This window comes from Aythya marila (genome assembly GCF_965140915.1).
Source record: "Aythya marila genome assembly, chromosome: 2".
Taxonomy (NCBI): domain Eukaryota; kingdom Metazoa; phylum Chordata; class Aves; order Anseriformes; family Anatidae; genus Aythya; species Aythya marila.
Genome location: NC_139043.1, coordinates 102,406,303 through 102,432,616, shown reverse-complemented (window position 1 = coordinate 102,432,616; position 26,314 = coordinate 102,406,303). Strand labels below are relative to the sequence as shown.

General features: G+C 44.1%; 1 protein-coding gene across 1 annotated transcript; it reads left to right on the top strand.

Annotated features, from left to right (window-relative positions):
- Positions 1 to 4,075: 4,075 nt before the first annotated feature.
- On the top strand, positions 4,076 to 17,039 carry CIDEA (cell death inducing DFFA like effector a). Its single transcript, XM_082752939.1, has 5 exons — positions 4,076 to 4,184; positions 7,531 to 7,687; positions 7,898 to 8,044; positions 10,030 to 10,211; positions 12,936 to 17,039. The coding sequence occupies exons 1-5, from the start codon at positions 4,147 to 4,149 to the stop codon at positions 13,069 to 13,071; spliced, it is 660 nt and encodes a 219-aa protein (XP_082609065.1). The 5' UTR covers positions 4,076 to 4,146; the 3' UTR covers positions 13,072 to 17,039.
- The last annotated feature ends 9,275 nt before the right edge of the window (positions 17,040 to 26,314 follow it).

Sequence of the window (26,314 nt, the reverse complement as noted above, 5' to 3'; positions counted from 1 at the left end):
AATATTTTCACCAGTTATTCTGTCTTATTTGGAACTTACACACTTTTGAAGTTGTAACATTCGGAATGTAAAATAAAACATTTAGATTATCCTTGCATGCTCAGGATAAACAAATATCATTTTCCAGTGCGTTATTTTCAATAACAGATCTCACAGGCAAAATTTCTGCCTTTCTTTACTGCTGTCACAATACAGCTCTCAGTAAGTCAGCTTTCAGTTAAATGCTGCCCACAAATAGCTGCAATTCATTCATATCCACAGGATTGCAGAAGGGGTATGTGAGGGCAAAATCTGCCTTGATTTTAATATCCTGTCTAACTATAAGACATCAGAATTTAAATGGATGTGTTCAAAGAATTTCACACCACTGAAATACTCTTGGTAGAGTATTGTTCCCCATATATACAGCATGTGCCCATCCATCAACACTGTCATGATGCTATTGTTAAAATCTTTGAAAACTTAGAAGAACAACACAAAACAAAATACCCACCCATGAAATCTCATAATAAAGAGCATTTTTCTGTGCCAGATGGTTCACTGAAGAAAAGGATTAGTCTTTTGTTCAAACGGGGCTTTCAAAATTGGAATCTTTGCAGACCACAGAACCATTTCCAGCCAATTAAAAAGGATTTTAATTACTATTAAAAATATTCTCGTCCTTTTCTGCACAGCCTTGCAGAGCCACAAAGTCACCTTTAGGAGGAGCCTCTTTCCCTCTTACACAGCTGATAAAAACACTGACTCCTGTAAATCTATTAGGCATTATACAGAAAGGTTTCATTAGCAAGGACTCTGAAAAATATAGAAAATGACGAAAAGCAACCGCTTGAGATCTCCTCAGTCTTATCTCAGAGATGCTTGTCTAATTTTCTCTTAAAAACATTCAGTGATGGTGTAGTAGAGGTTAACACAAATACTAAGAATGAGCTACCAAATCTTTGTCATGAACAGCCTGGCAGAATAAATCAGAGCCAGAGGCAACGGAGATAGGAATCCACTGAAAAGTAAAAGAAGTTCAGAAATTAATATGGTTATTTATAGGACACAGTGAAGAATAGAATGCTGGCTCTGTATGGAAGCAGTAAGAAATAATAAAATTTACTTAGGGGTAGTCACAAGAGCACTTCTTGGAGAAATTTGACCAAAGGATCACTTAGCTGAAAACGGGAAAGGGCAGAAAGGCAGAACGAAAGGTTGGCTTTTGCAAATCTCAGTCCTTGTAATCTGTTGTCTTTGTGGGTAACACTGCCATAAATACATCTGTCCACTTCTTGCACTCCACTCCTAAGGGGTGATCAAGGTTGGTAAAATGCAGAAACACTTTATTCTGCATTAATCTCACTCACGTAGATTGTCAGAGCTTTGAGAAATAGGAGAAATGTCCAAATTGATCCTTGGGGTCCTGATTTGTCCCTTGTGTCATTTGAACACTGGCCCAAGCAATGTCTGTGTCTAACTGACTACACACCTTCAGCAGGCATTTCACCCCAGCCCCTAAAAGTCCCCTTAGTGTTGAAATGTCTCCTAATGCAGAACTTAATTCTCCAGTCCTGTAGGTTAGGCCTCAACAGGCATGAAGAAAATTTTACTCCATCTTCACAGTGCTCTCTAACATCATCGAAGCCTGTGATCTGCTTCTCCACCCGATCTTATTTCCCAAACTATACAGCTCATACACCATGTTTCCTGGGTCTCTGATCATTCCTGCTTTCCACCGAGTTTGCTGCAATTTGTCAACTTTTTTCTTGAAAACCTGGCCTGATGCTGCTTGTTCACTAATGTGAAATTGCGTGCAAGACTATTTCAAGTGCATCATGCTGCCTGTTATATATATGCCACGTGCAAACCTTTTTCATAACCATCTGACTATTGTGAGAAGCGGCTTAAGCAAACTTGTTTAACTTGAAACGCAATGGGCAAGTGACATGTATGGAGTCAGCTAATGCCCCTCAGCAAAGGGACAGTAAGACAGTAATTTATTTTCAATACAATTGCTTATTTAACTCCACCTCTAGTGTTCACTCCCTTTCATATCTGCCACGTACTTTGCCCCCTGCATGATTTATGTTTTCAGTGAAGGCTGAAGCAAAACATTGCTGAGTATTTTGGCCTCCTCAAGACTACTTCAAGTGCATCCTGCTGCCTGTTACATATGCCACGTGAATTTTTTTCCCTTCCCTTCCCTTCCCTTCCCTTCCCTTCCCTTCCCTTCCCTTCCCTTCCCTTCCCTTCCCTTCCCTTCCCTTCCCTAATGATATCTAACCTATATTAATTTATACTTATCCCATTAATAATAATTATTTAAGAAAATGACCATTTCTTCAACCTGAGACTTATCCCACACAGTCGTCTCCCACAGCCCTTGGAGATAACTTAAGCCTGCTTTCTTGATGTCTGCATTGCCTCTTCTGCTCTCTCCCCTAAGACCCATGAACTCACAAGGGAGAGTGCAGTCTGAAACCATATGGAAATTGCAGTAACTCTATGGATTTTTCCATACAGGCCAGGGCACAAATGTCTGGGGCAGGAGGAGATTTTCCTGTCGCTGAAGCATAGCTCCTCTGCAGAGGTCTCTACACAGTGGCAGAAGAAACAGACCACCTTACACAACTTCTCTTTCAACTCTCTTTTCTCCCTGTACAACAGGGAAAGCTGTAGTATATACATGTTTCTTGACAGTAGAGAAACAGTCGGTGAGAATTCATTATAAATGCTCATTTTGCTTAAATAACCTCAGTTGTGCCCACAATCAAGTGTAAGATACAGACCCAGTGGAAAACAGGCTGCTTTGAGCCCAATGCCCAGAGAAATACCTGCTGCTGCCCATTTCCCATTCTCCTTGACTTTGTATCAGGGATGTATCACGGAACTGTGACAAAACTACAAGTAGTAGGGGATAGAAAAAGAAGGGGTTAACTTTGCAGAAGGGGGCCCCTCACACCTGCAAGCCCTAAGGAGCCTGAGGAAGAAGAGATAAGAGCCTGAGCTCAGGTTCATCCAGGGAAGCCTGCAGGTCTGAGCTTTGCTGTGGGGAAGTGGGATTGCTTACTCTGTCAGGTGGGGGGACACAACACAATTTGTCCCAGATTAAAAGGTTTGTTTTCTTTTACAGCCGATAAGGGCCCCAGAGCTGAGGCTTGAGGACGTTTGTGCAGGGTTTGGCTGAGTGCTGATGAAGCCTGGAAAGCAAAGAAATCAGGTGGGTGGCTCCTTTGTGCTAAACAAGATGGACCAGAAAAACAGTCCCATCCATGGGGTGACCCTGGGCGAGGTCCAGGCTCTGTCACCGAGGTGTCCCCATGGAACCTTCCGGATCCAGCCTCCTGCCATCGGGCAGTGGCACAGAGCTCCCTGCTCACCGGCTGGCCCTAGGTCAGTGGGGCACGGAGCAGCCAGGATCTGCCTTGGTTTCTCTGTGGTCGTGGTTTTAGAGGTGTCAAAATGATCGTGTTGTGTCAGAGCTGAAACATACTGTACTTGTGCTTGTGGGCAGGCATGAAAAGGAAAAAATGACATGTTTACCTGCCCCATAAACAGAAATCACTGCTGCCCATGCCCTAGGAAGGCTAAATACCTCCAGTGAAGCTACTACATACATTAATCCAAGTTGTAAGCTTATTCCCAGGCTCTAAAATCAGAAGCCGAAGCACTTTAATCTGTTGATTTAATGCTTAGAGGCTTCAAATGGGATTGGCTCCTGCTGTTGCTATATTAGCTGTAACTCAGATACACACGGAACAAGCAATCTTTCTCCTTCCTTCCCTGGGTAAACAACAAGAAAAAAAAAAAAAAAAAAAAAACTCATCGTGAATAATAATAATAACAACGATAAATCTTCCCTCTGAGGTGCTTCGCCTGGCACCTGTCAGCACAACCCCGCCACCACCCGTCGTGCCAGGGGGGAGCTTGGAGCCAAAGGGGTCTCGGGGCGGGGGAAGAAGGGGGTCCGGGGGTGGCATGGACAAGGATGGGACAAGGACAAGGCTCCTCCAAGGCAGCCCACCCCAGGGCCATGCCTCCCCTTGGCCGGGGGCGGGCTGAGGGCCGACCCGGGGGCAGGCCGGCCGTGGAGGCGGAGCGGCCCCGCTCCCCATTAAGGGCGGCGGCGGCCGGCGCTGCCTGGCGGCCGGGGAGGGCCGGGACATGGAGGCAGCAAGGGGCTACGTGGGCTCGGCGGTGCGGTGAGTGCCCCCACGGCTCCGGTTCCTTTTAATTTACTTGTAAAGAAGCCTGAAAAGTGGAGGTTTGCTTGGCGGGGCAGCTCGGTGCCCTCCCCGCTCGCCCCGGGGTCGGTGGTGGCGTTTGGGGTGTGCTGGGCGGGCGCCGCTCCCCTTCTGCGCCTCAGGGCTGTGGGGTCTTCTCAGGCTCTTTTAATCGGGAAGCCAGGTGGGAAATGCAGTGTCCCGGCTGATTTCTGACTTATTTTTGGCTTTGTTATTGCTGCTGTCTCTCGTCTGTGAACTCTACCCTAAAAATCCAGCCGTGACATATTCTGAAGCCGCTTGCGTTGTGCAATGTTGGCTTTCCTGAGGCTGGGGACCATTGCACCACGTTCTTAGACAAACATACAGGGCACGTCGCAAACAAAGATAAAGGGTGAAGTCAGCCTACAGGGTTCGGGGCAGGTTGTTAGTCCCTGGTTTCTCCTCCGAAACAAAAAGCTCAGCTGGCCCCCAGCCCTGACACTGCACCAAATGCTTGGGACAGCGTCTGTAGGTCTCTGGGTGCTTGGCGTTATACAGGGCAAGCTGGGTGATGTTGAAGATAATTTCTTCCTCAGTTATAAACGCTTTTCTGAGGTCTTATGTTTTCCACTGACATAGGATCCCTTCTCCTGTAGGGAAGAGTGAAGACCTGTACTTCAGCACAGTCCCTTTGCTCTGTACCACTTATTCCCTGACTTACTCCCATCACCTTTTAGTAGGCAACTATTTTCAGTAACTCCAATCTAGCAGGGGAATTCCCTGCAAAAAAAAATAAGTGGTATTTCTTTCTACAAGCCCTAAACAAGCCCCTTTGAGTCTCTGGTTTACATATGTGTGAGGGGAAACAAGCAGAACAGGCTTTGGGCAATTGACCCAGAAACGGAAGGGTTCACTTGGTTTTCTGGCTTTTTTTTTTTTTTTTTTTTTTACTGACTTTTGTTACCTAGTACTTAATATTATCTGAAACCTCACCATGCTCTAGACTCACTTCTTCATGGGCAGACTTACTTGAAAGATACTGACTGGTCTTATGGAAACATACGTGGAATGGCATCGATGTTAAATAACTACCCAAGACTTGGACTGCTGTGAAGTGGCAGTATGGTTGAACTGATGAAAGTCCTGGTTTATTAATCTTTTTGTTTCTGACTTCTTTCCTCTGATAGAATTAGGCAATGGTATGAGATCGTGGTTGTTGAGCTCTGAAGAAAATTTTCTTAGAGCTACAAAAAATGGCTTATAGAGTTGGTTCTGCTAATGCCCAAGATGAACACTTGCTCTTAGGTAATAGCAAAGAACAGGACTGGTATCTTCTGTCATCACAAAAGACGTCTTGGCAGTATGGTGATACATACCACTCAAGGAACTATTCTATGTGTAGTTTTCAAACATGTGAGGGGGGAATGGGCTGTGCTAGTTCTGGAGGTGTTCTCTCTTGTGTCCTAAATGCTGCACGTGCTAACAGTCAGGTGCCCAGCCAAGTCGGGTCACCAGCACGGAGATAAATGCACGGGCTTCATACCTGAGGAAGAGACTGGAGTGATTCAGAGTGGGAGCTGCCTGCAGACTGGCAGGGTGATTGGGGCACTGCTTAGTCAGTGCAGAGATTAACACACACACACCCTGTCCTAGCACACTTTCCGTCTATGGAGGGGAAGTTATAGCGTCTTCCTCTGCTATTTTGTCATCTTGCCCTCCTCCCTGGTCGTGATCCTTCTCCAGGAGGAAAATGCTTAGCTTTTTCATTTGAAACAATGACAGTCTCCTAAAAACCTTGCTGAATGCTCACCTGCGCCTGCTTTGTTATGCCACATGAACATACTTCCAAAGTGTTGAAAGCCAGAGACCTAGTGTTGAGACAGCACTACAGAGATGCTATTAGGTTCAGCTAGAACTAACACTTGAACACCTCACTCCTTTAAAAAAAAAAAAAAAATATATATATATATATATGTTTCAATAATGCTGATGAGTTTTTGAGGAAGAGAAACTCTTCAGCGTATAGAGGAAAAGTAGTATCCCAAAGCCCTGTAGAATAGTGGCTTGGAATGAGAGCAGGAAAGGAGTTAATTACTGTAATTAGCTAGCTAGTTACAAAAATGACTTCTTGTGCATCTCAAAAATATGCTTAAAGACCAGGTACGAGATCTGGAAAAGATTTATTCTATTCCAGGTAGTGATTTTTGGCAAGTTGTCTGGGTATTAAATTAATCAATACAATTTGGCAGTAAAAAGCTATCACTGGTGGTATTTAGGGGAATATCACCTAGGGGTATTGAAGTGATATAATCTGAGAACATAAACAGTCACTGTTGAAGATGTGATTGTCCAGGAAAACTCAAAACCTCTTTCTAAAAGAATCACAGAATATCCCAAGCTGGAAAAGACCCACAAGGACCATCGAGTCCAACTCCTGGCTCTGCACAGTACCACCCAAAAATCAGACCGTGTGTCTGAGAGCGTTGTCCAAACACTTCTTCAACTCCAGCAGGCTCAGTGCTGTGCCCATGTCCCTGGGGAGCCTGTCCCAGTGCCCAACCACCTCTGGGTGCAGACCCTTTCCCTAACCCCCAGCCTGACCTTGTCCCAGCTCCATGCTGTTCCAAAAAAGTGTTTGAACTCCTAGCCTCTGGTAGCCTGCTCCAATGCTATCCGCTCATGTACTTGGACCTTAATTTCATTTCATTCAGCTTTCTTTAATACATTAGGGCACAAACAAGTCTTATTTTGTCGTTTTCTAAGCTGAATGAAGTTTTACAGACTGTAGATGTTATTTATAAGCATCTCTGCCATTTGCAAGTCAAGCATAACTGTCAGAAAGCTCCACTTGCATTCTGAAACTAGGTGTTTTGCATATGGATAGTGTGTTCAGTCTCCCTAAAGCTAACTCTTATCATAAATAAATAGTTAAAAGTAGTCGTGTGTACCATCTGACCGAGTGTTTATCTTGCAGGAAAAAGGAGTGATTTGTATGGGTGACTGCAGCACGAGCTGCTGCCTTCCTCATTCACTGTAGTGTTAAAACCTGTCGACCTCACTGTGACCTTGATGTCAGCTGAGCCCAGCAGCAACTTGGCCCACATCTGCTCGAAATGGTTTTCATTTGAGAAGTGTTTTCAAATGTCACCAGCAAGGGAAAGTTCAGAGACACCAACTGTAGGGCTGTGTAGTGTTTAATTTTGAAAGCAAGCTCCGCAAGTCTAACGAGACCTGTGAATTACTTGTACTATGTCCTTGTGTACCGAACTCAACGGCCCTCCTCCTCCTCGTGGTACTTGACGTGACTATTTTTATAACTACACTGAATTTTTATTTGTCTTAGATCTTTGGTATCCATGGGAGCATCTGTGGGAGCAGTAACAAAACAGACCCTGTTCCCTCCTCTCATGCCTGCAGGGCGACCTTTCCGTGTGTCAAATGCCTCCAGGAGCAGCCGGAAAGGAATTGTTGCGAGCAGCCTGCAAGAGCTCATCAGCAAGGTACAGCAAACATTCCTGCTCTGGCTGAAACTTGCACTGAAGTGCAGTATTGCAGGCAGGCAACCCACAGACTGTTGTTCTCCCAAATATCATTAGTGGGGAAGTTCAGGAGAATGCAAGTCTAAATATTAAATGACAGGGGGAAAAATATGACAGTGAGAGCCTCCTTTCTGAATTCTCCAATCTGCTGTTTTTTTTTTTTTTTTGCAGACTTTAGAAGCCTTCCTTATAACCACTGGAGTAGTTACTCTGGTTTTGGAAGAAGATGGCACGGTTGTGGACACAGAAGAGTTCTTTCAGTCCCTGGATGATAACACACACTTCGTGGTCTTACAAAAGGGACAGAAATGGACACAAGTAAGTGTTCACTGCCTCCCTCATACTTGAGTAGAAGTGGATGGAAAAAGGTCTGTGGCTACTTAAATTCTTGGGAAGAGGGGAGATGAGGAAGAAGACTTGCCCTGTGGAAGGGAAAGTATCAACTCCTTGTTTTATCATCCAAGAAGGCTTAACGAGTTCATTTATTTGTCTCCTGCTGGGACATAGGACGGTTGACAAAGATCTGCCAAGAACTGAACTGAAATGCTACCACTGAACAGAATTATGGGGAAAAATCCCACTTTTGGAGCAGCTCAGGAATAACTTAGTTCTTGAGCTGTTGTATAACATACAGGGAATGAGAACTTTGATTTCCTTAAGCTAAAAGCACAAACTTCGTTTAGTTTTAGAGGGGCTAGAATGCCCAAATTAAGCCATATAAAAAAAGCTTTGCCTTGCAAATGCATTAATAGTGAAGATAAGAAAAATGCCTGTACTAATCTTGCAAACAGCTAAAAGTTGTCATCAAAACCTAACATTAGTCTTCATGCTTCTAGATATTTTACGAGATATGTTAAGATTGCCTAGCTTTTAGCCTTTAATAGTGTAAATTTAGTTTCCAGTTAGTTTTGTGGAGGAGTGCAGTAGTAAGATAGTCAACTCTGAAGTTTCTCCCAGTGAAATGATTGTTGTTAGAAAGCTAGCATTAAAATTTCTTCTGCCAGGTGCAGAGTTAGCTTAGTAGCTGCAAGCTGACCCACTGTTCCTGTCTGTGGGTGCATGGCTCAATCGTGTGGCCCCGTTGTTTGTCTCTTAGTGCAGCATGGGCAGCTTGTGTGTTTTTCCCCAAGATAACTCACTGACTTAACCTGCTGCATCTGGCCATGAGCTCCAAAAGCAGAAAAGGAATTGGAGCCAGGGTATGACTGCACCTTGCTTCTTCTTTCCCTGCCTCATGTCCTGTTTGGCATGGCAGCAGAACAAGTTTAAATGCAGCAGGAGAATGCCAAAGCTTCACAAATCATCTGGAGTGTAGCACAAACTGTCTTGCTTGGTCCAAATGTCCAGTGTGCTAATGGGGACATGCTCCCAAGCAAACCCGACTGCATGTACGTGTTCAAAACTTGTTGTTAAGGGTTCTGCTTGCTGGAGCTGGGAGCTCAGAGGCTGTTGGAGTAAAACAGGCATAAAATTGCTGGCTGGTGATACACTGCAGTGTTTAAGTTGGTCTGACTTACCATGGCACTGTCTCAGCACCGGGATGACAAGTACAAAAAGCCCCAGCCTTACACAACTTTGTTGCTTCATTTAGCATGCAAAAAGCAGGTGCTACACATTACAATCCTTGAACTGAATGTGCTGAGCAGAGCAACCCGTGTATCCACTAGATGTCTCCCTAAATAAGGGTATTCCTTACTATTTCTCTTTTTTTTTTTCTTTTTCTCGAAGCAAATAACCCACTCCTGAAAGAGAGCAAGGGCAGCTTTTATTAAGATGTAGAAGATGACTTTCCACACTCTTCTTTCTCTTATTTTTCCACCTTAAACTCAGTATTAAAACCTAGGCCTAATCAGTAGTGGCTCCTTCTTCCATTTACTTTGTAGAAAGAAGGAAAAGAAAGGTGAGCTAGGATTTGAAATGAGAACTTGACTTTTTTTCACAGGCTTTCACAGGAAGTGAAGTTTTTACTTCACCTGAACAACCTGTAGTCTTTACAGCTATCTCCAAGATTGCTGATCACTATTGTGTTCATTCCTAAACAAAACAGCCTAATGTCTTGTTATTTTGGTGTCCTGTTTGTGTGGACTTGTTGTGCTGTCTTTTTGGAATGGTTTCAGAAGCCTAATCAGGACTTGAACGAAATTGCCTAAGCTACAGACTGGCTTATCTCTCAGTGCTTTTTATTTCTAATTTAGAATTGGCTAAGAATAAGCGAGTTACTTCTATAGAACTGCACCATTAACAGTTGTCCTGCTTTAGTTCCCTGGCTTAGGATCTAAACCATCTCCCTCTTTTTAAATTAGACAAGAAATGGAGTCGTCCCTGCAAGGCAAAAGAAGAAAATGGGAGTAGCTAACATCACATTCGATCTGTACAAGCTGAACCCTAAGGATTTTATTGGCTGCTTAAATGTGAAGGCAACCTTCTATGAGATCTACTCTGTGTCATATGACATCAAGTGTATGGCAGCAAAAAATGTACTGCGGTAAGTATGCTTCCATTGCTGATCAGGCATACAAGTTAATGAAAACCTTCAATGAGGTGAAATAAGACAGGAATTGGAGATCTAATGATGGAGGTCTTCATGGTGGCTGTCAGATTCACCTCCTGAAAGGCACGTGGAGACAAAAGAAGGGGGAGAAGATTGCCTTAGTCTGCAAGAGAGCCTAGCAAGGACCGCTGTCTTCCGCAGGACCGAGCTGTAGTGGGTTGCAAGTTTGGTAGAACAGGCTGTTGGGAAATACTGCCTCGAAATAATCTGTCCTTTCAACTGTGAAAGTCAGTGCCATGTCAAAACCAGCTGTGTCCTGCCCTGATGGAAGAAAACTTTCTGAGATACCATACTCTGATTTTAACAGCTGTTTAAGCTACAGCCCTGAATTTCTCTACCTGACCTGTCAAATTCTGGTTGAGAATTTGTGTAGTTGCTGCGTTTTGTTACTTGAGAACCAGACCTACACTGTTCAGAACAGATGGCATGGCCTGTAAATGGGTTTATTTCACTTGGGCAGCAAGTAGTCTTTGGTTTGAAGTCTTCAAGTAGCCCCTAGACTCATGCATGCAGGTATTAAGCATTGTAATGCTAATCTTATTCCCTGTCTGACCTCTGCCATTCTGCTCTGGTGGTCCCTTGCTTAATCCTTCAGCCTACAGCTGCTGTAGATGAGGCTCATCTCTCTGGCCAGGCTGCAGTGATGTTCCAGCTACATGCTACACCCACCCGTAGCACTGGTTTCACTGGAGTCCCTTCAAAGCAAAGGTCCACCCTCGGACAGCTGCAGTCCTCCAGTTCCTGTGTTTAAGCCTCTTGAGCCAGAGCAAACTCCAGATTTCTGGCTATCTGTTATGGGGCTGTGTCAGCACTGGAACTTGCACTGTTGAGGAGAACTTGAAGTGATGGTTCTGCCTCCCTGCCAGCACAGTGCAGCTGGGGTGAGAAAGAAGAAGTGCTGGCAAGCAGCTGCAGTAGCTGCGGAGCTCTTCTAGAAGTGCTGCTACACTACAAAGAGTTGAAGGGGAAGTGCTGGTGGGAGGCTGGGAAAATTGGCCACCAGCAAGGAGCAGGGGAGAGAGAAGAGAACCTTGGACACTCTTGAATAGGGCAGACATCTGCCTCAGTTTGCTATTTAAACTGGAGACACACAGCGTTGGATTCTCAGCATAGTGCCTCTGCTAATGAGTCACAAGTTGCCAGCCCTGATGCCCTCTTCCCGAGCCCACCTGTGGAATGTGAGGGGAGGAAAAAAAAAACTTTAAATTCAGCAGTTGTTCATCGGTGGGAGGGGCTCGAGCCTGCCAGATCTCATTAGTGCATTTCTGTTAAGGGTTTCTCCCTGTCTGGCCCAACTGAAAGATCAAATGTCCAGTTCAACAAATAACTTCCTCCGCGGCTTAAGTGACAACTGCTCTCATGTACAAGTGACACACTGCAGCTGCCCAAAAGCTCGGTACCAGGTGCAGCTTGCTGTGACTCTGCAGCTCCTTTGCCTGTGCTGTCCCATGGAGGGAAGGACATGCTGAAATGGCATGTGTGTGGGGAGCATGAATAAGGGTGCAGCCTTTTTTTTAAAGGCTCTAAGTACTAGGATATTCAGCTCTTTTGAAATACTGGATTTTGACTACAAACCTTTCATCAAAGTGGAAAAAAAATAAACTAAATGTAAGAAGAGGACTTTGTGCTCTCTGCTAGAGCTGAAGGGAGAAATGAATAGCAACAGAGGGTTCACAGTTGACTTGGACAGGGATACACAAAAAGTGCATGCTCCCTTTTGAGAGGGGCAGTACTGATACAGTTTCTGCATCTTCAGAAACTGATTCCCTTCCAGTTTTGGAGTGATTCCAGTTCTCGTGTGCCACTTCCCCAGTGCCTTAACTTTGAAAATAGGCCCTCATAAATATAATGATTAAAGCTTGAATATCTCTCTCAGCATTAATGTCCTTGTTGCTTCTTGGAGATTGGAAGAAAAAAAAAAAACAAACTATAAATAGGTTGAATAAATGACCACTCAAATGTGATGATCTCTATTCCTTTGTCCTGTGGTGATCCACAGTATGTATTATATTGACTTCTGATGCTCTCTTGATCTTGATTTATGGATCTGCCTAGATTCTCACACCATATATTTCAATTCTGATAAATACTAGCACATTAAAATAAAATAGTTGTGAACTGAGAGTTACTAATGCTTGCAGCTTGGACAGTTAATTCGATTGGCTTCACTTATTTTGCTGTTGGGCATCCACTGTACTGTGATTGCTGAGTTTCAGTGCTAATCAAGTTTGATCTGCACCTTGGAGGTGCACACAGGCTTCTTGGTGACCTGCCTAAAGGTGAGAAGCAAGATCAGGTCATGCTGCAGGAATGCTGTGGTGCTCCCAGCCAATGTTACACCTCCAGTGGTGCTCTGGTAGTTTGAGTGATGGTTTTCCAGGTGGCCTAATGGGATTACAGAATGATTTATTAAATGCCTTTTCTGGTTCTGCCCATGTCTACAACACGCCAACAGTTTTCTGTCAGTCAATGGCCACAGACAGAAGTAATCGCACTAAGGAAGGTATGGAAATGACCATCCTCTCAGAAGTGAAAAAGAACGAGAGGATTCCTAAATATACCTCCCTAATTCATCCTGAAGGTGCTGGGGGTGGCAGGGATTTGGGCTACGTTGCCCTGTTGTTGACATTTTTTTTAAACAAATGGCTTTTCTTCCAGGAAGGTGCTTCAGCTGATGTCCCACGCGGCACAAATAACTGGACAGTTTCTGCTCTATACTGGAACATACATGTTGCAGCTGATGGATGAATACGATGAAGACGGCGCCTGTGCAAGAACACAGCACAAGCAATAACCACAGCTGCACTCCTGATATTGGATCCTTTTGCCTAAAGACATTCCCTTGCCCCAGTTTGATTGTAATGATGTTATAGTGGGGAGATGTCCACTGAGGTGAACTAACAGTTTTCCTGTTTGGGCCGTAGTCATAAAGTAAGTGTTTGGTGTTCATAGGCTCTTAGCACAGCAAAAGGGTGGGTGCCTGATGTCTGAGAACTGGGCAAAGGAAGAGAGGGCAAGTTTTTACCCCAGCAACTCAGTAGGAAATAAGAACACTTAGAAATATGCATGCTTTGTAACCACTGGATCCTTCTCTTGCACTGATCAAAACGTGGTTGGTTTTTTCATGGCTGTCCACTTGCCTTCTGAGCAGACAGGGCTGTGGTTGGTTTTGGTTTTAATCCTTAACACTGCTGGTGTTGGTGCCCAGCTGGCACTGAGGTACAAAAGGGTAAAATGTACTTATTTACTACTTCTAATGATGGAAACACATAGTACAGCTGAATCCTGGTTCAGTGACTGACTAATCTCATGAATTTTAAGTGGAGAAAGTGCCACTACTATACAGAAGCTTAAAACTTAGCCTTTCTTCCCTTAAAACAAGTTTTAAAAAATCATGTAACTCTTTATATTTTTCTTCAAATACACAGAAAGTTCTGGTGAGTATAGCTCATACCAGTTGAAGAACAATCATTTCTTTAATGTGTTCGATGTCCCACTCTGCTTAAAGTATCAAATACCTTGCCATAGTTTTATGCACGTGGCTTAAGGGAAACCTGAAGCTGCTTTCAGGTGTTGACGTTCACTTCTGTGATTTTTGCTCTTCAGCTACATCCTAAGCTGTACTTAAAGTGCATGTGATGTGAATCTGGAAGAGGCATTAGATTTTAACGTCCCTGCATTCAGGGGAGGGGAGTGGGACACTGCTGTGTAACATGTGTATGCTCTAAACTGGGTATCTGCAATCTGACAGTCTCACAAGACAACTTGTATTTAAAGGGCAAAGTTTTTAATTTTTAGATAGAATTGTCCAGAAAGTTTTTAACAGCTTTGTGAACAGCTAATATGACCAGGTTCCAGTAAGGGTCTCCTTAACAGTTAGACAAACCAGAAAACAAGCAGTGGTGTAGGCATCTTGTGTCAAAATTCAAACTCAACCTGTTGTTGGTGGGGAAAAAGTCTGACTTCTGTTGTTCACAGGTGTGGCTTTTGAGATTTCCATTTGCTTTCTTATGTTGAATTTTAATAAATTATTTTCTTGCTTAAAACTGAAAGCTGTTAAGAGATGACAGACCCAGGTAAATGTCGGACCTGACAGCAGGTGCCACCCAGGCAATGAGAGGGTGAACAAGTGGGATGGGGGAAGAAAGTAGTGGGAGCAAAAGGGAAAGAGACCAACATGAGCCCCAAGGTCCTTGCTGTGCTTCTGCTGAGACAAGAATCCTTTAACCACGTGCATCAAGTGCGCCGATAAGGTGAAGGAAAACCTGATGTGCAAAAAGAGGAACAGATGGGCTGAAAAGACCAAGCATCATGGTTACTGGTATCCATTCTGATCTGTCAGCTGCACCTGTTCCCTTCAAATGTTACCTACACATAGGAATGTTGCTTTCTTGTTTATCTGCAAACTTCAACTTCAAAAAGTTGAAGGATTTTTGCCTTCCCTTTATGGATCTGACTTAGCCAGCTGGAGCTGCATCTTTCCAATAACCGCTGTAGTGAAAAACAGCCTAAAATCAATCTTAAAGGAACTGACAGACCCAAGTTTTCTAGGGTCTGTCTTTTCACTACTGGTATTACAGATAAGTAGACAGCTAAGAAGAAACTTAATGAGAAAAAGGTTATGTTAAAATGGAGACTTTAGACTTTATCTGTATTGTTCTTGCTCACCACCTCCCTCCACCCCCCCCCAAGTGATACCATGATAACTGATGGCCTGCGTCTTTCTAACCCCAGTTCTCCCTGAGGAATTGCATTTAGCTGATTCAGTGCAAGGACTTTGTCATTAATTCTTTCAGCTTTTAAGAACCACTTATCCCATTAAAATAAGACCATTTATTGAAAGTAAACTACATGTAATGCTTCTAATAATATATAGGTTGCTAATGGTGGAAGCACCAATGTAAAGAAAAAGCAAACAACAGAACTTGCATAGTTCAATATTGCATTAATTAGTGTGAATTGCATCTTCCACATACATAATACAAAAGCATCTGCAAGTCTGAAGTGTGCAGATACCAAATGCCTCCCCTCTACAGCCAGAGGCAGTTGTTACAGAACTAACACACTCCGTAGTTCCCAGTGGTATTGCTGTAGAACTGAACATGTCTAAAAGGCTAACTCAGTATGAATTTGAAGTGTTTTTAAGCAGCTGCTTCTTTGGCAGCCTCGCTTAAAACAAGCTGCTGAAGGTCATGTGAGCTGCAAAGTCTCCATCTCAGAGCATCTCTCTCTAGTTCAAAATGCAAACAGCTGAACAAAATAACTCAGCCTTGATATTTTCTCAGGCTGAAGAGAAGTGTCTTGGAAATTTTCGAGAATATGAAATTGTTCCGTTGCTTCTGAATCTGGGGTTTGCTACAGATTTAGTGCTAGGAAGATACTTGCTGCTATACCGACTTCTTTCCAGAGAAGCTTTTGGCTTTGGGTCAAACCAGAGGAGTTCATGATTTTCTGAGCTGGAGCCAGTTTGCTTTTTACAGCCTTCTGAAGATATGTAGCTTTTACTTCAGCGGTATGTGGTACACAGCAGAGAACTTCAGCATTATCTAGCTTTCAGAAAACTCTGTGAGTGGCATGCAGTATGTAGTGAGACAAAATCTAAAAGCACAGGCTCCTAACTGCAGATATGTAGAAATGAAACCAGCTTTTCTACTTCAAATTTTTAGTTTTATTTTTTCACACTATAGGCTCAGTTAATCTTCATTTGCTCCTCTTGCAGTCCAGGCTGGTAGCACTGAAATTTCAAAGGTGTGAAACGTGTTTACTCCCTCCTTGCTTGCCCTGTCCCTTCTTGCCTGTTGCTTTGCATCACTTGCTAACAATGCACCAAGTCGTGCTCTGTAGTTACCAAAAAAGGAATTTTCACTGAAGTACTGGATCTTGTTGACTCAGGCACTGTTCATGTTCTGCAGGCAAAACAAAGTTGCTCTCTCCATGCCTAGAATGAAGAATCTGGTAGCTTTTGTGTGTGTGTAGCTTACTTCATTTCCTTCCTTTCATCAACCCATGAAGTTGCTGCTTTCTTGCACCTTCCTATTCTTTCAGGAAAAACAGGATTACGAGATTTTCTGCCTAGGGGAGAGGATAAGGCAGTGTCTAAATTCTTTAGACCCTTAGGAATATTCACTAGGAAACATCCCGAATCCCTTCTCTGTAGGGAGGGAAGGGGTTAAAGAAAGGAAAACGGGACTTTGGGCTGGAAGCTTTTTCAGCACAGTAAGTAGAGAGGTAGGCGTTAACAATGTAGGAAATGTTGATAATTCTGAATATGAACTGTGAAGGTAACTGCAGAGGGCTATGTTAACTGACTAGCACTATAGCTAACTCATTTCAGCATACTTCTTCCACAGACAGCACTTGAACTAAAGGCGTAAGCTTCTTTAATTAAAAACATTTAAAACAAAAGTACAAAGTATATTTTGAACTTAATGCCTCAAGCTTTACTGGAGGTATTAATGTAATTATCGATCCATTTTAGTTACATGCTAGTAATTATCCTTGCAGAGTTTAGCATATATCACTCTGCTTTCTGTACCTTACCTTGCCATAAGATATTTATAAACCATGAGGGCTGCTGTTTTTCTGAGGGAAAAGAGGATATTTTACCTTTTCAGAACTTTTGAACCCAGTAGCTACAACTTGCTATGAAAACTGAGATGAGTGAGAACGATACTGTCAGCGATGGCAGTATTTTCTGATACGTGGTGCCAATTTTAAGGAACGCTTCAATGTCTGTGAATAAATTTGAATGGTGGCTTTGGATGTCGTGTCTATTAATTTTCAGAACAACTTATTCCTGAAACAATCATGGGTGTTAATGGAGCCATGGTCTGCCACAGAAAGCTTCCAAATGCTGCACTGCAGCAGTGAAGTAACTGGAGACTATTATGTGGCTCTGAACTCTCTACTGCTGACTCACTTTCTGGCCTTGGAGAAAACATGCAAACTGCTTCTTTCTATTCAAAAGGAGTGCCCTCCTCCATCTTCTACCAAAGTTGCAAAAGACTACAGAGTACAGGAGATAGAAGGCTTGGGAAATATCTGGCAGGAGCTGCCTCTTTTCACGAAGTACAGTAAGGATCCTGGAAATGCCTTGTGGAAAACTCTCTGCAGTCATTTGCCTACAGCTACACCAGCACACATTTTGATTGCATAAAGATATTAATGTTTCACTGAAGTAAATTAAATTTGTCTAATCCACCATTAACTCACGTATCAAGAAAGGATAAAAAACACTGTGCAGCAGCTGTGAGAGAAACAGCCCTCCAGACACCAAGGTCACTGAAGATGGAGGGGGAGGAGGTGTTCCAGGCACCAGAGCAGAGGTTTCCCCTGCAACCTCTGGAGAAGACCGTAGTGGAGCAGGCTGTCTGCTGGCAGCCTGCAGAGGACCACACTGCATCTCCATGCTGCAGCCCGTGGAGGAGCCCACGCCACAGCAGGTGGATGTGCCCTGATGGAAGCTGTAGCAGTCAATGAGCACTGGCACAGGTTGCCCAGAGATTTTATGGAGTCTCCTCCTTGGAGATCACAGAATGGTTTGGGTTGGAAGGGACCTTAAAGACCACCCAGCCCAACCCCCTGCCATGGGCAGGGACACCTCCCACCAGACCAGGTTGCCCAAAGCCCCATCCAGCCTGGCCTTGAGCACCTCCAGGGATGGGGCATCCACAGCTTCTCTGGACAACCTGTTCCAGTGCCTCACCACCCTCTGAGTGAAGAATTTCTTCCTGGTATGTAACCTAAATCAACCTGTATTTATCCCATTAATAGTATTTCTTTAAGAAAATGACAATTTCTTCAACCTGAGAAATATCCCTCATGGTCCTCTCCCCTTATCCTCAGAGACAACTTATGTCTGCTTTGTTGTGGGAGAGGAAGCTGTTTGTATTTGTGTGTTTGTGTTTCTTACTATCCTATTTTTAATTTGCAAGAAATAAAGTTAATCTTCTCCAAGTCAAGTCCGCATTGCCCCCGATGGTAACTGGTAAACGATCTCCCTGTCTCCCTGGATTTATTCCATCCCAGGAGCTTTTTCATCTTATTTTCTCCTCCAAGTGCTATTGAGGAGGGAGATCAACTGTGTGTGTGTGTGGCAGCCAGCAGATGTTAACCCACCACAAGCACAAAACAGTAGCAGTAAGAATAAGCAAAAAAAAAAAAAACAAGTTGCCTGTGCTGTAGGTGGCCATTAACATTGGAAGCAAATCTTTCAGAGTGTTTTCTGCTGTTTTTTTTCATAGCTGTATTTGCAGAGACAAACTCCAGCTATACACAGTACAGCGTTAATATTTTGAGTTGTCATGATACAAAATATTTACTGGCCTCCGTCTCAAGCACTGTTTTTAGGTATATCAAAGGTCACCCATCAATCTGAATTGTTCATGCTAGGCTCCACTCCAAACGTATTCTGGGTTAGGAATATTTATTATTAAGCATTAATAACCATTTGAAAGAGAACATTGAAGTAGTACTGCTATTTTATAAAAGATAATGAAATGTACCACTAGAAATACAAAATGTCTTAATAAAATCTGGGATCAGGATAATGCATTCTATGCAGTCCCAGCATAAGAAGTTGATTGATCATCAGTTCCCTAAAAAGTTTTATAATTAGCATACGTTATGCATAGATTGGCTTTTTTTTTTTTAAGTAATATAACTATCAGCAGCACCACAGGTTGGTTGTGAACCTGCGTGTTTACAAGTTAAAAAATAAATAAGTTTAGATCCTTAGAAAACAACTATATTTAAGAAAGCATTAGCGTAATGACATACACAGTCTATTATAGAAGTAGAGAAATCTCAGACATCTAAGAAGTCCTTTAAAGCCCAGTTAGGTGTAATTATTTCTGACACATTTTGCAGTTAGGCTGCAAAGTCCATAGTCATTTATGTTAAAAACACTTTGTAATTACAGAGCATCTTCCCTCACACAGCTACTTGACTTGGTTTGCTGCTGCGCTTTATTAAGCAGTGTTTCCAGATGTTCTTCCTGCATGTCAAAAACCAAGAAAGAATAAGAAAGAAAATAAATAATCTTATTTACATTTAAGAAAGACTATTGGTTTACTATTGAACTAGGCAAGCTGAAGTCTACAGAAGTGCTCTCTATTTTTCTCCTGAAGAGCTGAAGTGCAGATGGCATTGTTTTGGTGATCGCTGTACCAAATGTGCTTAATTCATGTGCTGCCAGTTGCAGCCTCCAGGCTGTCGTGGTTCCGCTCGAGTGGGCAGCCGAGCTCCACCACAGCCGCTCTCTCACTCCCCCTCCTCAAAGAGGAATGGGGAGAAAATATGTGAAAAGGGCTCAAGGATTGAGATAAGGACGAGAAAATCACGCAATAATTATTGTAACGGGCAAAACAGACTCGGCATAAGGAGATAGTAAGATTTATTGCCTACAACTAACAAGCGAGAGAAGTGAGAAAACAAAGGAAAAAAAAAAAAACAAAAGCACCTTCCCCCCCCATCCACCCTTTTCCACCTCCTCCCCCCGAGCGGCGCAGGGGAACGGGGAATGGGGGTTATGGTCAGTCTACAGCACTTCTTCTCTGCCGCTCCTTCTCGGTCACTCTCGTCCCCTGTGCTGTGGGGTCCCACCCACGGGATGCAGTCCTTGATGAACTGATCCGGCGTGGGCTTCCCACAGGCAGCAGCTCTTTCAGAACTGCTCCAGATATGGGTCCGTACCACGGGGTCCATCCCTCAGGAGAAAACTGCTCCAACCTGGCTCCCCTACGGGCAGCAGCTCCTGCCAGGTCACCTGCTCCTGCGTGGGCTCCTCTCCACGGGCTACAGGTCCGGCCCGGAATCTGCTCCGGCAGGGGTCTTCCACAGGCGGCAGCCTCCGTCGGTGCAGGGCCACCTGCTCCACCGTGGTCTCCTCCACGGGCTGCAGCGTGGAACCCTGCTCCACCGTGGTACTCCATGGGCTGCAGGGGGACATCCTGCTTCACCATGGTCCTCACCACAGGCCGCAGGGGACTTCTGCTCCGGCGCCTGGAGCACCTCTCCCCCTCCTTCTACACTGACCTTGGTGCAAGGCTGTTCTCCCACTCCCTTGACTCTCCCGGCTGCTGTGTGGCGCAGCGTTTTTTCCCTGTCTTAAATATGCTCTCACAGAGGCGCAAAACAACATCGCTTATTGGCTCGGATCTGGAAAACAATGGGGCCCTTCCCAAACATGGGGCAGCTTCTAGATCTTTCTCACAGAAACCACCCCTATGGCTCCCTGCTACCAAAACCTTGCCACGTAAACCCACTACACAGGCCTTCTTGCCTACGTAAGGAATTTGCCTGATAAAGCTGCCCAGAACAGTTGTGGACTATTGTTCTCATCTGCACTTGACTCTCCAAGTAAATATGCTTTCCCAACCGGTATCTTCCAGAACAGCTAATGTGCTTTCAGAGACGACTGATCATTTAACAATAAACCCATTTTGTCTGAAAATCAGAAATTACAGAATAGTTTCTGCAAATAGCTAGCTATTCCAGTTTCCTATACAGAAAGTCATTTCATCGTTGGATGGGATGACCAGGCTGGTTTTGCTTGTCACGCTAAGCATAGTATGTAAACTGCATTAAGAGCAGAATTTCGTCCAGATAAAAATGTGCAGTCTCTAATCGAGTTTCACCTCTGTGACCACCGAATTCAGTAAACAGCTCTCTCAGTACCTCCTTGTCTTATCTGTCGCTGACGTGTTGGTGCTGTGTTTAGTTTTCACAGGAGTTGTGATCACTGAAAACAAAGCAGCTTTTGTCACTAATGACTAAAGGCAGTAGCAACCCAATGGATAAAAGCCACTTCTGCCTCCAGGACTTCCACTTCTCTGATTTTTTTTTTTCTTTTCTCCAGAAATTTCCAACTCCTGATAGAAAACCTCTGCTTCTCACTTGGAAGCTCCCAGATCTTTTCAAACCACTCTAGTTTCCCTTCACCTAAATCTTGCTCTACGTCTGACGCTATTATCTCGATGTCACCACCTTCAAGCACGCAATTCCCTTTGCTTTTTTCCTCGTGCCTTGCTCCTTTTGCACATGCGGCTTGTTCTGCAGCTCTCGGGCTACTCTGGTGACCTTCCATCACCTTTGCCAGATTCCCTGAGGCCACATGCCAACAAAAAAAATACTTAATGACTGAGGAAAAGGGGAGGGGAATGACACAACAATATTTTTTTTAAGCAAATGTGAATTTAAATATATATGTGTGTATCTGTCCTGTTCTATATGTAGATCATATCAAGTCTGTAGGTAGAAATTGTCAGCCTCCTTGTTTATATGGCAATTTCTGCATAGCTGTCTTCCACGCTAAAAATAGATAGATAAAAAGGTTTTGGCTGCTTCGAGCTGCTCTCTATTCCTGACAGACCATACAGGCCACACTTAGTGTAAATTTCCTTTTCAGCACAGCGATGTGACACCACGAAGAAAGCATTTTACACAACGGAGCTGTATCTCTCCACGAATTTTCTGTGCGCAGGCAGCAACTGCGCCTCCACACCCGTCCCGCGAGGCAGTGGCATTCTGCTGTGCAGTCTGCGTGCCCCGCAATCCCATATCCTCCCGTACTGTGTAACACACAGACCATGAGACGGATCATTCGACGTGGGCGGGCAGTGGGCTGAGTCCTGGCCGTGGGCCAAACTGACCTCTTACATTCTCAGCATTCGTGAGCTCTTGAATCATGAATATGGTAATGCTGCTAAGGCCGCGGTCCGAGGCAGTGGCATACACCCTCGTCTTCACCGCTGCAGAATGATTTTCTGAAAGAAACACGATCAGGTCGCTGTGTGTAAATGCTGTCTTCCCTTTGTAGCTCTCGAGCCCAAGGGTGTTGTGCTGGGAGGGGAATTCTTCAGCTGCTCTCGCCCTCTCCGTATCAGCCCGCATTCCTCCAGCGGCAGCACCCGCCCGCCCTGGACTGCGTTACAGATTGTCTTGGTAAAAATAAGCCGGGCTTTGTCAAGCTGTGGCCTCTGCTGTGCTCTTTGTACTGGGCTGACGGAGCTGGGAGGGATGCTTCCCTTCTCCCTCCAAGTGTAACGTGAGAGAATCATTTGTCAGGCAGCCAGCAGCGGCACGCTGGCCGGGTTCGGACACGTGTGACAGATGAACGGGACCCGTCTCAGTGAGTGAAGGGTGGCAGCCAGGAGCCTCTCACCACCCAAGAGAGAGGCTAAGGCAGAAAGCTGTGACTCACCTGTGAAACCTGGGGCCCGACTGGAGCAATATATAATTGATTTTTAGCTGTGAAATTATCCTTATAAAATTAGTGCTTCTCACAGTGAGGTGAATCACTTGGCTTGAAAAGCTCCCCATTTCGGCTCACACATACACCGTGCTTAGTAAGTATTAAATAACCGGCAGCCTAGGCAAGACTCCAATGCTTTCTCTTAGAGGTCTATTACTTTTTTTTTCTCAGAGAATAAAACCATGAGAAGTCATTCTGTGTAATGCCCCCCACACCCCTCCTTTCTCCCCTTCCCTCCCACGCATGGCAGTACAAATCTCTGCTCTCAAGTGTTGCAAGGTGTTTTAGTCAAGAGCCTTCAGCAGACTGAGCTGAATCAGGTATGATCCCATACAAGTACTCTTCTGCTTTAATAATAAATAAGAAAAAAAGGTCTGGAACAGATGCGTTGGTTGTGCTTGGATCTGACTGGCATAATGCTAATGGCACAGTGCTAAAGCTTCGAAAATGTGATGAACAGGTGAAGCTTTTTGGTTGTATAAAAATCTTGTTGTATAAAAACTAAAACCTTCGCCTTACACAAAGCTACAATGGTCATTAGGAAGTTAGTCCCTGTTTCCCAAAATAGAGGAATTTCGGGGCACCAAGTTAAGGCATTGACTTCACCACAGAACGAAGTACTTCATGGGAGCGAATTCAGCTGTGTGGCCATTACCTGTGGTAATGCCACAGGACGTAATACACGCTTCACAAGGACTATTGAATGTGATGGTCTGGATCCAGTCTTTGGTTCAATAAATCCTTAATCACTGACTGCCAGGATGCAGAAGGGCATTTTGGGGGAAGTGTTGTCATACTCCTTCCCTCGTGCCCTTCACTGGCTACTGTCAGAGATGTAATAGACCAGCTGGATCTTCCATGTCATCAAGATCAGTTGCTGTTGGTGTACTCAGCAAGATCATGCTTTTTCTCTTGATAATCTTCAGTGTGACTTCTGGTTTGAAGACCATTTTGTCCTCATTCTGGTGTCCCCCACTCAAAACACCAGGACTTTACTGATAAGCTCCGCATTGTATCTGTTCAGACCCTGACTGAGCTCCAAAAGCAAGTCAGCAGTATCTCAGATTCATCGTCCTCTTGCAGCTGCACCACTCACTCACTGTGTGTTACAGATAACGGAGAGCACACATTCCAGATAAAATGTGTTTTCGCTCTGTTCTTCGAAGAATTCAGCTCCCCCAAGTCTCCGATATGCAGAGAGGCTGCAGAGTTGAATGTAGTTAAATTCCTGACTTGATTTTGTATTCCCACACTTTTTTGGTTGTGGCTGTAAGTAAACATTAAGCTAGATCATTTACCAGCTTCGTCAAACACAAAGCCTGTTCTCTGCATCTGTTTGTTTATGTAGCTAAGTGACCTATTAAAATGGAAGTTAAAACAGCCACACCAAACACGCATTCTGCCTGACATAACAGGCAGGTACATGCCTCTCTCCTCTACAGCTGCTACAGCTGTTGCATAAAAAAATCACCACGACCAACCCTGCGAAAAGTCATGGGTGAGTTATTGCTGGTATTGAGGCTAAATGCAGGGAGAAACAAAGGGCTGAAAGAAAATCCTTGTTTCCAAAGGACAAAAAAAATGTGTTACAAATGAAAAGCCAGTAAGGCTTCCAGTGTGTGAAAGTGAAAAGGCGACTGAACTCAAACATGTTAATATTCATGGGTAGATTTTTAGTGTTTTGGTTTTTTTTTTCATCTGACTTGTCAAACAGTGAGAAAAGGATGTGAGAAGGTAGCTAGAAACACCTTCTGATGGGATGGTGGAGTTCTCCAAGTGTTGCTTCAAGCTCTCACAGACATTGCACCCATAAACATATCTAACCCTGACCTGATGTAGTAACCTTTGCCTTAGCATCCTAAGGCTCAGACCAAAAACAACAGCATTACCTCCCCTGACAGCTGCAGTTATACAGCAGATAGGTGAGCAGCATTAAAACAAACTCGCAAGGATGTTTGAGCATAGGTGGCAATTAGTGACACTGCAGCTTCCACAGCAACCAGCCTAACATGGGAACAAAACAGGAAACTCTTTGAGGGCTAAATGAAATGTGGTGGCTTTTCTAGGTAAGACAGGAATAGCAAAAACTCCAAAACACCTATGATAAATGTGTATGCCGGCTCCGGCCTTATTTGACTGTATGCTTCTGGGTATTGAAAGACCATGCTGTCAGGTTCTGGGGCTGATTCTGGGCTCTTCTGCAGCTGCACTATCTCTGGGACTTTTGTGCCTCTGTCCGATTTTGTCACAATATGTTGACAGATTGAAAATGTGGTCATGGCGATACATGGGCACACACTTGCACAGAGCATGACTTCCCACTTTCTGTTTCCTTGGGAAGCCAGGCAAAACAAAAACACACACGCGCGCGCACACACACACACAAAAGCCTAATCATTTAAAGATTTTTTCTTTATTTTTAACCTACATGAAAACTGCAGAGGCTATGCTCACCCCGAGACCTTTCTCCTCAAGGCAAGTATCGTGTAAGTAGCATTTACCAGCCTACTAAGAGCTGTCAGAATGAATCTAGTCTATGGATTATATTTACTGCTTTGGTCATTAATGTAAGTGCTAACAGGGTTTATAAACCTGCAGGGACCCTTGCTGATACTCCTACATATGGAAACAGAGCACGTTATCCTTCTGAAAAAGGGAGTAGTAACTATCATGTTAACGGTTCTGCTATGACACGAATTTTTCTCTAGTCCTTAAAAACTCCTCCAGTAAATAGAAATAGTCCTAGCAACAACCCTGATATAAACACAAATGTGTTTCCTGAAAAGCAGGAAGCAGCTAACAATCATATCATATGACCCGCTAAATACAGAAGAACTTTCCTGGGGTTTTTCCAGGACATTAAAGCACATTTCCACGTGACCTTGTGGGAGATGACGACTGCCTGGTCTGCTATTACTGGAAAATCCTTCTTCTCTGTAACAGAGGTGCTTTACACACTTTATCCTGCTTTATGAAATTATAACCATAGAATCATAGACTCATTTAGGTTGGAAAACACCCTTAGGATCATCAAATCCAACCATCAACCTAACACTGCCACCAAACTGTGTCCCTACGCGCCGCGTCCACACTCATCACCTTGTAGAGCTCCATTTCTATCTTCGCCTTGTGAAAGGCGTAAGCTGAGGACACTCAAGGGTCTGCAGCTCCATACAACCCCACATTTTGTCTGGACCATGAAGGCATGTAGCCCTTTTTGTGAAAGCTGGATCTCCCACATGAGTAATATAAGTATTTCATTTGCTGTTACTCTGTGACACCGCTGCTAGGACCGACTGCCAAGATCCTTGTCAGCACTGACTACCAGGAGTTAGGAACCACCTGGGCTCTCTCTGCCCATCACACTGGAGCACCAAAGAACTGTCCAGTGGAAATGAACTGCTCTAGGCTTACACCAGCCTCAGACTAATCTCAAACTAATCCAGGCTTGGCCTATCAGCCAGATATTCCTTAATCCACATCCTTTCTGTCATAAAACACATCCACAAGTAAGCCGTGGCAGTTAAGCTCACAGTAGGATTTCGAAACACCTAAGTGCCTTTAAAAATCCTGGACCAAGCCTACAAAGACTTAAAGAGAATGCAGGCTTTTGAAGATGCACGTTATAAATGGCAACTTCGTCTCCTAAGTCAGCTGAACTGCTAAGTAAACACCAGCTCGGATGAAAAGGATTCAAAGGGACATTTACATTCAGTGACCAAGAAATGGGTGTTGCTTCTTTTCAGATCACTAGCAATAAAACACAGGGAAGCTGCAGGTTGGT

Bases quoted from the DNA above. Each gene is read 5' to 3' on its own strand.
- CIDEA (XM_082752939.1), top strand. From the start codon at position 4,147: ATGGAGGCAGCAAGGGGCTACGTGGGCTCGGCGGTGCG. The intron at 8,045-10,029 runs GTAAGTGTTCAC...TTTTTAAATTAG, and splicing joins AGGGACAGAAATGGACACAA to ACAAGAAATGGAGTCGTCCC. The intron at 10,212-12,935 runs GTAAGTATGCTT...CTTTTCTTCCAG, and splicing joins GCAGCAAAAAATGTACTGCG to GAAGGTGCTTCAGCTGATGT.